We start from the raw sequence: 11,125 nt of genomic DNA, 5'->3' as shown, positions 1-11,125 counted from the left end.
CGCCTCGCAACTGTGCCCTCGTCTGGGCTCCCGGCAGGACCCGAGCAGGCTGGCTCCCGGCTCGGGTACCACGCTGGCCCTCCACCCACCTGAGCTTCCTGGTGGGCTTCGGGGAACCTCCTCTTCCTCCTTTGGGGCTGGAGGCGGGGTGTTGGTGGCAAAATGCGCGAAGTGAGGTGCCAAGGTTTTGCCACCGAAGATCGAAAAGCAGTGCTGCGCGCGCGGAGATCCTTCCTCTCGGCCCGAGGTGTTTCTCAGGCTTGGTATGTTTCAATTGAAATCTCTTCTTTTTCATCATCTTTCTTTTTAACCTTTCGTAAAGAACAGAAAGAAAATAAACTATAATTGGTCCGGTTCCGTGCCAGGGGCGCACTGAAGCGTCTGAAACCCCCAGCGAACTCCCTCGGAGCTTCCAGGAGCCCAGTGCTACATTCCTTGCTTAAACCACCTGTGCCCTTATCTTTTTGCGGTTGTTGACACATTTTCTCCAGCCTGCCCCAGAGAGTTCCTTTAAGGCTCTGACCAATCCCCCCCCCCCCCATTCCTAATACCAGCATCCTTCCAATAGGAGTTTACATTTTTTAAACTTTATTTAAATTATTTAATTAACACGGTGCTGCTGTTATGCCATTTATTATTATTATTATTATGTTTATGTTTATGTTTATTGTGTTTATCATTCCCTTACCTCCACTTCCCCAGGAAAGAGGAGTGACTAGTTCTGTGTCTTCCATCATTAGAAGTTCCTTAGTGAGGCGTCTGGTTGGCGCAGTCAGTTAAGCCTGCAACTCTTGATTTTGGCTCAGGTCATCATCTCACGGTTGGTGGACAGGCTCGCGTTGAACTCCGTGCTGGCAGTGCTGAGCCTGCTTGGGATTCTCTCTCTCTCCCCTTGTCTCTGCCCCTCCCCGGATTGTTCTCTCTCTCTAAAATTAAAAAAAAAGATTGAAAAACAGTGTAGAGGAACTGAATGCACAAGGCAGAGCTGTGTCAAAAGCAATTTGCTACTATTGAAGATTAGGAATACAAGCTTCCTGGCTTGTATTTTCTGGCTGGCTCAGTCAGGAAGCATGCGGCCCTTGATCCTGGGGTCGTGAGTTCGAGGCCCACGTTGGGTGCGGAGCCTACATTAAAACAAAACAAAACAAAACAAAACACAATACAAGCTTTTCTTAAAAATACAGCAGATTCAGCCACCCCTATAGCAAAGTTACTGTCAAACACTCACATTCTGATTTTATGTTCCTCAGAGGAAGAGAAAGAGGTGACGTTGTCACTGGCTGAAAGGAACTGCACGTGGCTGGGGATAGGTGGGTAGGCAGGCACCAGAGGCAAAAGCCCGAAGTAAAGGTTTGGTGTGATGCTCTGATTCCCAGAGCTGAAGAAGGCCAGCCTCTGCTCCAGGGTCCGTTTTAATTCAGAGCTTGCTATAGCCGAGGAATCAGCTACCATTGCTTGTGTTTGGCAGGGACTCAATGACAGGCAGGGAGAAAATGTCAGGTGTGCTCTGACTGGAAGTTATTGGTGGGGGGAAGCTGGAGGCGGGCTGGCCGGAAGTGGGCATCCTATTTGATTGCTTAGGGGAACATGTTTGGCCTTCTCTGGTTGGTCTTAAGTTGGAAGTGGGGACAAAGACCGGGGAAGCTGGTATTTATTGACCAAGTCCTGACCATATTCATTCCCTTTTTTTTTTTTCCTGGTTATAGACCTTGAATCCACAGCCATTGGCATGGACCCATAAACCCAATCTGGGCAATCATGATACTCCATGATTGTTTGGCAACAGTAATTGGCTCAAAAGGTGACCGTGTGATCCAAGCAGGGCCCAACTATGTAACTTCTCTAGAACTGAAGTTTGGACATTAGAAGAAAGAAGTTTTGTCCACTGCAGCCGCTAAATAGAGAGACTGTCGATTTGGGGCTACTGGTGGTCATCTTTTCCACCACGCGGAGAGTCTGTTTACAGGGTGAAGCTTGTGTAGTAAAGGACTAACCTTACCCAAAGAAAGATGTGGCCTTTGCCCTTTGCTCCTGGGAGAAGCTCTTTAAACCCCTGGCAAGTCCTACCTGACAAGAGTGTCTCTGTGTACCCCGGGGACTTGGGCCTCGCCAGGTGGCCTAACAATGTGATGATAAGATGGAAACTGGGACACAGAGAGGGAGAAGACCATGGGAAGGTGGAGGCAGAGATTAGAGTGATGCGTCTACAAGCCAGAAAACCCAAGGATTGTCAGCAGTGTCCAGCAGCTAGGGAGAGGCAAGGGAGGGTCCCGGCCTAGAGTTTTCAGGGAGAGCCTGGCCCGACCAACATCTCCATCTTGGACTTCTAGCTTCCACAACTGTGAGGCAATATACCTCATTTTTTAAGGTTCCCTGGTGGTTTTATGGAGGCGCTCCTTACAATCACAACAAGAACTGCAGGGTTGGACTAGTTACCACATAAGCTCCAGTTAGAATGTGTCTGTGAACCATCAAGCAAGTGGCCCTGGGCCCAGTGAGTGCCCCAGGCACTCCTAGTCGATAGCGGCACTATCGATATAGGCTTTGACCATCACAAAGCAGACTGCAAGGAAAAGGCCTCACTGAGGACGTAATGTTTCAGCCCATATCTGAAGGAGGTGAGGGAGAGAGTGTGAAGTGTCTGAAAAACGAGCATTCCTGGTGGAAGCACTTTCTCGAGTGTGGTCAGACAGTTCTCTTAGTTTTTCCATAAACATGTACGGTCTTCAGTTATTTTAGAGAACACATTCCAGAAAATAACACACTTAGGTTCTGTTGACCAACGTGTGGAGCAACTATCACAAGACCCTGGACAATGAGCGTTCGCTTTTTAACCCTCCATTCACTCCTCATCCCCATGCAATCTGGCTTCTGGACATGTGATGTTGCAACGTTTAAGACTGAAGCAACTAAGTAAAACCAGCTGTCTTCTATTGAGCCCGACGTGGAGACGCGGAAAAATCCAAAGATTTTCTCACTGAGAGAGAGACATCTGAGTAAAGACCAAAGAGGTGAGAGAAACTGAAAAGAGAGTAAAACAGGATTTAAGAATTGCTGCACACTGCATATTCGTATGTGTTAAAAATGCAATTAAAAGTAATTCTTTAGCGGCACCTGGGTGGCTCAGTTGGTTAAACATCTGACTCTTGGTTTTGACTCAGGTCATTATCTCACCATTTGTGAGTTTGAGCCCCATGACGGGCTCCGCACTGACAGCGCGGAGCCTGCTTGGGATTCTTTCTTTGCCTCTCCCTCTGCCCCTCCCCTGCTCACTTGGACTCTCATTTCTCTCTCTCTCTCTCTCTCTCACAACAAATAAATAAACTTAAAACAAAAAGTCAGTTTTTTGGGTTGTGTATTTTTGGAAAATACACTGTTCAGAGATAGTGCAAAGTGGCAGTCTATTCCATTTGGTTGCAGAGGTCATTTTAGAGTCTCTGATCTTTTTCCTTTACCTCCAAAATACATATATATCTTCAGTGTTTTACTTACTTTTTATGATCTCAGTGGGTTAAAATGGTGGTTTATTATTAGTGCAGCTCAGTACAATGCACTTGGCCAGGACGGGGAAGATGCTGTGTGCTCCCACAGTGAACCAAAGAATGGGTGCACTGTCTGTGGAGAATTGAAAAAAAATTTAATGTTTATTTATTTTATTTTATTTTTTTAATTTTTTTTTCAACGTTTATTTATTTTTGGGACAGAGAGAGACAGAGCATGAACGGGGGAGGGGCAGAGAGAGAGGGAGACACAGAATTGGAAACAGGCTCCAGGCTCTGAGCCATCAGCCCAGAGCCTGACGCGGGGCTCGAACTCACGGGCCGCGAGATCGTGACCTGGCTGAGGTCGGACGCTTAACCGACTGCGCCACCCAGGCGCCCCTATTTATTTATTTTGAGGGAGAGAGAGACACAGTAAAAGTAGGGAAGGGGCAGAGAGAGGAGAGAGAAATCCCAGGCAGGCTCCAGGCTGTAAGCACAGAGCCTGATGTGGGGCTACAACTCACGAAATCGTGAGATCATGACCTGAGCTGAGATCAACAGTCGAACACTTAACCGACTGAGCTACCCAGATGCCCCTGCAAATTTAAAACTGACCCTGGGGTGCCTATGTGGCTCAGTTGGTTAAGCGTCTGACTCTTGATCTTGGCTCAAGTCATGATTTCATGGTTTCGTGAGTTCAAGCCCTGCATGGGGCTCTGCACTGACAGTGCGGAGCCTGTGTGGGATTCTCTCTCTCTCCTTCTTTGTCTGCTTCTCTCCCACTTGCATAAGCATGCTCTCTCTAAAAATAAATAAATAAACTTAAAAAATATGACCATGAAATGGAATAAAAGTCAACTGCTTTTAGTGATCACCATGAGCTAGTGTGTCTAGACAATATCATAGACAACTTGCTCCACCTTGCTGGACATTCTAAATAATTGTTACATTGACCTAGAGCAGGGTGCTCTCAGTGGCTTGTCCATGATGCACCATGACCACATCCAGTCATTCAGGAACCCAGACTTCTCCCATTGAGTGGCTCCAGCTTCTCTAAGGGTCTTGGGGCCTTACTGGATCTCTGCATTCAGTGGCAGACATTCTGGAAGTGTCAAGACTATGGGGACATTGAGAAGAGCAGTGGTTCTCAGGGGTTGGGGAGAGGAAGGAACGAATAGGCAGAGCTCAGATGGTTTTAAGGGCAATGAAATTCTTCTGTACTGTAATGGGGGGGGGTGCACATCACATACATTTCACAAAAGGCATAGAGTGTATGACACCAAGAATGAACCCGAATGTACACCATGGACTTTGGGTGATAGTGATGTGTCCATAGAGGCCCATCAGTTGTAACCAATGTACCATCTGGTGGGGATGTTGATGCTGGGGGAGGCTGTGCATATGCATGAGTAGGAGATCTATGGGAACTCTGTGTGCATTCGGCTCAACTTTGCTGTGAATCTCAAACTCCTCTCAGAAAAAGCTCTATTAAAGACCAAAAAAAGGAGGAAAGTACATTGTTGAGAATATTCTCTTCGACCATAAAAAACAAATAATCTTATTTATTTATTTATTTATTTATTTATTTATTTATTTGAGAGAGAGAGAAAATGCAAGTAAGCGAGGGTAGAAAGAGAGAGAATCCAGGATGGTGCGGGGTGGGTGGGTGGAGAGAGAAGCAGGGCACACCCAAACAGAACTCGAACCCACGGAACGTGAGATGATGACCTGAGCCAAAGTCAGTTGCCTAATGACTGAACCACCTAGGCACCCACAAATAATCCCATTTGTCAATGTGCAGAAGATATCCAGATGGCCAACAGATACATGAAAAGATGCTCAACATCGTTCATCATCAGGGAAAGAATGAAGAGTCTGTGCTCATCACAATATGTTTTTGCCTCAGGAATGTAGTTTTTAACTTTGTCCTTGGAAATAACTTCAGAGTTACACAAATGGTGTAATGGTGTAATGCAGGAGGAGAACATCCATATACCTTTACCCTTAAGCACATTCGTCGATGTACTACTGGATTTATTTTTCTATATAATCTTTTTTTCTTTTTCCTGTTCTAGTTCTAGATTTAGTGCTATCTTTTCCAATGATTAATCATCGGGCATCCTTCCTCTTCCCGTTCTGCTGCCCCAGTCCTTCAATCACCTTCATTATCAATTCTTGCATGAAATTGGCTCTGTTCCCTGGGTAAGACTCATTCATGAAATGGGCCAGGGTCCTTCTGGACAGAAGCAAATTTCTGCATATCTATGTGTCCATCTCCAGTTCCTATGGCCAAATGTCTTCCTTTTCCTCTCCTCTTATGGTCCAAGAGAGAAAGAGAAGGTGGACTGAGGTTCCCAGTATTGAGAGGCAGAAAGAGGGGTGGGCTTTCTTCCCCACTGAGGACACACCCAAAGCACTGAGAACTGAGTATGGCCCATGAGTTCTTAATAAATATGTGTGTGTGTGTGTGTGTGTGTGTGTGTGTGTGTGTGTGTGTAATAGGGGGGAACTTTTAAGATGTGGAAATGGGCAAGGTCCATTAGCCTGGGCCTAATGGAGTCACTGACCCTGAGGTGTGTGGGAGAAGGTAGATGGCAGGGATCCATTATGACTTTTGTAGGTCTTAGGTCCTTTTGGCCAGTTTCCATAAAAACCATATTAAATACCGTACCTTACAACTGCAGTGGTATAAAGAGGAGTATGCTCCACTCTGGTTCATGGGTCTATATTCATTATGATGACAGTCACTTTTGGTTAATTGTTTTAAAGAAATTCTAACATTTTGCGGGGGGGGGGGGCCTGGGCGTCTCAGTCAGTTAAGTGTCTGACTCTTGATTTCAGCTCAGGTCATGATCTCAGGGTTGGTGGGATCGAGCCTGACATCAGGCTCTGTGCTGACAGCTCCAAACCTGCTCGTGCTCTCCCTCTCTTCAAATAAATAAATAAACATTACAAGAAAAATAAATTCTATGGGGCGCCTGGGTGGCTCAGTCAGTCAGGCACCTGACTTCAGCTGAGGTCATGATCTCACGGTTCATGGGTTGGAGCCCCCGGTCAGGCTCTGTGCTGACAGCTGGGAGCCTGTGGCCTGCTTCAGATTCTTTGTCTCCCTCTCTCTCTGCCCCTCCCCTGCTCATGCCCTCTCTCTCTGTCTCCCAAAAATTAAAATTAAAAAAATAAAATAAATAAAATCAAGCCAGGATTCACCCCTGCTTTGGATAAGTCACATCTCTCCCTGGCTCTACTCCTGACCCCACTCACTTGGGTCAGGTGCAGAGGGCTGAGAGCGGGGCCTTGCCGCACCAGTGGATCAGGGGTACTGCATGCAGCCCAACCAGCAGAGCCTAGGTCCTGAGGACTTCAGAGATAGTCCCAGGGAAAATGGGGGCCATGAGGGTGGAAAAGCACATTTCCATAGAGAGGACCCCTGTTGTGCTACACGTGGGAAGGAACAGAGTGTTTTTCAGAGTCCTCAGTCCTTCACCCATGTGCTCTCCAAGGAACAGTTCCATATGACCGTGTGTGTGTGCGCGTGAGCTCAGGCACGGGAGGCTCTCCACAGCCTCCATTCTGATCACATCACATGAAAAGAAATTTCCATTTGCAGATGCTTTATTGAAATGAAAATGTAATTGAGGTTTCAACAATTGTCTTGCAGTTTATAGATGAAAAGAGAAAGAAGGAAGAAAAGTCGTGGTTTATATTCACTGGCTGTCAGTTGCTGACCATTCTCTGTAGTCCTCGGGGTCTCCAGTCTCGGGGAAAGTTAAGAGGCACACCACTTACTGGAATACATTACTTGCTGGAAAACAAACACAGAGACATCACTCCGATGTTCAGCTCTCTGTTCCAAAGTCAAGAGTTGAAAAACGCGCATTTCTTCTTGGCTTCTAGGATTTGTCCACACACATCTGGTATCCAAGAAGGATTGTGCTCGAGTCAAGATCAGAATGATCTCGTCTCTCATGATAACGATCAGGAGACTTTACTGATGCCAAACAGGTGCTGATGTTTCCAGATCTCTTCCCCATCAGGGATCCCTATATTTATCAGGGTGCATTTATTTCAACAAAGAATCGTTAAGTCTCAGCCCAAATACAAGGAAATGGGTAGTGTTTGAGTTTTGGCGTGGCCTTACGTGTTAGAAATACCGAAAATGGTCTGACACCGAGACCTTTACCTTTGACACCTACAAAACAGTGGAGATGTGCAGTCCAAACGATCGGTCTAATCGACATTTTTAAAGAAAACATTCCAGGGGCACCTGGGTGGCTCAGTCAGTTAAGCCTCCGACTTCGGCTCAGGTCATGATCTCACAGTTTGGTTCGTGGTTGCGAGCCCCATGGGCTCTGAGCTGCCGTCTCGGAGCTTGGAACCTGCTTCAGATTCTGTGTCTCTCTCTCTCTCTCTCTCTGTGCCCCCCCTCCCCTGCTCACACTCTGTCTCTGTCTCTCTCTCTCCAAAGTGAATAAACTTCAAAACAAACAACAACAAAAAACCCCATCCCATTATCCTTGATTGAAGGGAATTTCACTTTTTAAAGTGGTTAGTTATGCTAAATACACATAAGATAAAATTGACCATTTTCATCATTGTAAATATAGAGTTCTGCAGTGTTAAGTCTATGTATGTTGTGGTGTAACCAATCTCCAGAACATTTTCGTCTTGCTATTGTTGAACTCTATACCCACTGAACAACCCCCATTTTCCATACCAGCCAACCCCTAGAAGCCACCATTGTACCCTCTGTTTCTAGGAGACTAGCTACTCTAGAAAACTGATTTAAATGAACTCATGCAACATATTTGTCTTTCTTTTTTTGGCGGCTTATTTCCTCTGTCATAAGGCCCTCAAGGTTCATCCATGTTGGCTCTTCTGAGTGATAAACACTTTTGTCTTTAGCTTTGGCAGTATTTCTAAATTGTCTACCCTGGAATGTTTCCATAGAAGTATCAAGATAGGGAATACATTATGGAGAACGAAACACTGCTTGTTGTTTTCAACAATTCCATCCCCCAAGTTAGATTCATACCCATGATCTATCCTTGTCATCTATGGGGTCTTTAATTAATAGTCAAGGAATCCCATCATTTATACTGACAAATTTTGATTGCTTGAAAGCACACTTTAAATTCTTTTAGTAAGAGGTACAGAATGTTCTTAATGGATTCTTCTGAACTCTATTAAAACATTCTCATGAACATTTTATTATTTGTTCCTACGAAGAAGGGGATCATTGTTGCCGGTCACTTCTACAAGTAAGGGACTTCTTGAGAATCAGACGTGTTTTACCTTGATAGAAAATGAGTGTGGAGGTGCCTGGCTGGCTCAGTGGGGAGAGCCTGTGGCTCTTGATCTCAGTGTTGTGAGTTCGAGCCCACGTTGGGTGGAGAGTGTACTTAATAAAAAGCAAGAAAAAAAATTTAAAACAAAGAAAAAAAATGAGGGGTGCCTGCGTGGCTCAGTCAGTTAAGCATCCGACTTTGACTCAGGTCACGATCTCGTGGTTCATGAGTTCGAGCCCCACGTTGGGCTCTGTGCTGACAGCTCAGAGCCTGAAGCCTGCTTTGTATTCTGTGTGTGTCTCTCTCTCTGATCCTTCCCCCACTCGCACTCTGTCTCTCTGTCTCTTTCTCGAAAATAAATAAAGAATAAAAAAAAAAAGAAAAATATTGTGGCTCCTGGGTGGCTCAGTTGGCAGGTCATGATCTCCCAGTTCCTGAGATTGAGGCACATCGGTCTCTGTACTGATAGAACAGAGCCTGCTTAAGATTCTCTCTCTCTCCCTGTGTCCGCTCCTCCTCTATGCGTGCTCTCTCCCCCTGCCCCTTAAAGTAAATAAATAAACTCAAAAAAAAGAGAAAAAGAGAAAGTTTGTGTGTGGATGTGTGAGTGTGTACTAGGATACTGAAGGGTAGTTCAGCCTTTATGTGAATATTGTCCCTCATTTGCCTTTTTCATTTATCATTCACTACAGATTCCAAGAAGCGCAGAGGCAAATCGGCACTGGGACCTTGGCTGGCTTTCTTGATGTCAAAGTACTCACATGCAGCCACAATTACATTCACTGAAATAAAATAAAGCATGTTGAACACTTGCTTTGGCATCATTAGTGACAAACGTAGAGCCTACTAGTCCCTGCCCCGTGGTTTGAAAGCACATCAGAAGAAACTGTAATTACCATCATCTGTGCAAAGTTGTGCAGAGTTTCGTTTGACTGGTTGAGAAAACACTGCTTCACATCAGCCAAGGCCTTTTCTTCCTCAGTCTCCTGAACAAAATCCTGGAGAAAATTTTGGTATTCACTAACGCTCACTTCAGGACTGATTGTTTTGTTAACCGCCTGCTCTAGAAGTAGGCATCCAGAACCTGAAAGAAAACACATAAAAGCGATCTCAGTTCCGTAGCCCTGAAGCCCCTTTTTGGGAGCACCTAGGATATTGCTCATCCAACCTACATCCCAGTAGATTCATACATTCAGAAATATGATGGTGAATGGTCTTGAGTTCTCAGTTTTCAGAGAGTAAACTCAGGACCTAGGGTTTCCTTAAGCCTGAAAATATCTGTGCCCCCTTTCCACCCCTGCACTACCTCCACAGCCCAGAGAAGCCAAACACTACATAACCATGAAAAACAAAGACACTGGAGAAATGAGGTGGAGCCTGTTGGCCGGAATTTGGGGAACAGGAGGTCTTCCAGAGGGCCCTGACACCACCTTTAGCCCCGAACCTGTCCTTGCTGCACAGAACTCACCAGCAAAGCAGTAAAGGGGGAGGGCAATCAGCACAAGGACTCTCAGCAGCTTCATGGTTGAGGGCAGCTGGTGTTAACCGGTCAGTCCGACGTGGCGGGGAAGAAAGAACTCACTTGGGAGCTGAGCACCCAGAACTCCTCCTTTTATTCTCCCGGCCATCACCTTAAGCCCTCCCCGAAGTGAGGGACTGAGTCACACAGTAAACGTGGCACGGGGCCAGGAAATGACAGCAAGAATCAGCCCAGCCAGCCTGTGCCCTGTTTGTAGAAACCAAGGAGACAGCTTGTTGGACTCAAAACTGTTTTGGAACTGCAGTAATGATAACATTATTGCATTAATTTAGATGAAATTAATGCAAAAGTGCTTGCTAGCTAATGAAACAACGACAGAGTGCGCCTGTGTTGTCATCCTTGTTGTTTTATTATTGTTGCGGTCTTTATTAGTCTCCTTCCACCTGTCCTCCTTCTTCAACAGATGGATAGCTTCGCATCCTGTGTTCCTATGGGCTCACCACGCATCTGGGCTCGGTGCAATACCAGATAGCTCCTCAGGAGGGCAGACTTCCCGTGTCCATAGACCCTTTTAACAAGAGGCTGGACGTTTAGGAAATCCTAACAATGTCTAACTTTCTCTAAAGGCTGTTTGTGCAAAGACTATCTCAATTTATTAATTAATTTCATAAATTCATTCTATTCTGAATCTATGAATAATCTTTTTTTTCAGTTGTTTGGGGTTTTTTTTTTCCCATCAGTTAAAGGATGATGTGAAGAAGCAGAGCAACTGATCGCTCAGCAGAGGCAGTCCTGAATGGAGGAATGGTGGTAGGGACTGGGCTCAAGCAGATGTGGATTTATTTTATTTTTTCAGTGTTTGTTTCTGAGAAAGGGAG

General features: G+C 45.6%; 1 protein-coding gene and 1 long non-coding RNA gene across 2 annotated transcripts; one reads left to right on the top strand and one right to left on the bottom strand.

Moving 5' to 3' along the window:
• The first annotated feature begins 6 nt into the window (after window positions 1–6).
• Window positions 7–9,579, top strand: LOC102900919. Its single transcript, XR_441354.3, has 3 exons — window positions 7–263; window positions 1,707–3,011; window positions 9,460–9,579. It is a non-coding gene; the product is annotated as an uncharacterized LOC102900919 (long non-coding RNA).
• On the bottom strand, window positions 7,077–10,768 carry SCGB2A2 (secretoglobin family 2A member 2). Its single transcript, XM_003993505.5, has 3 exons — window positions 10,236–10,768; window positions 9,664–9,851; window positions 7,077–7,284 (listed from the first exon to the last, which is right to left on the bottom strand). The coding sequence occupies exons 1-3, from the start codon at window positions 10,288–10,290 to the stop codon at window positions 7,249–7,251; spliced, it is 279 nt and encodes a 92-aa protein (XP_003993554.3). The 5' UTR covers window positions 10,291–10,768; the 3' UTR covers window positions 7,077–7,248.
• Window positions 10,769–11,125: the final 357 nt, after the last annotated feature.

This window comes from Felis catus, chromosome D1 (genome assembly GCF_018350175.1).
Source record: "Felis catus isolate Fca126 chromosome D1, F.catus_Fca126_mat1.0, whole genome shotgun sequence".
Classification (NCBI taxonomy): Eukaryota; Metazoa; Chordata; class Mammalia; order Carnivora; family Felidae; genus Felis; species Felis catus.
The sequence above is the reverse complement of the archived record's forward strand: the minus strand, read 5'-3'. Positions and strand labels throughout refer to the sequence as shown.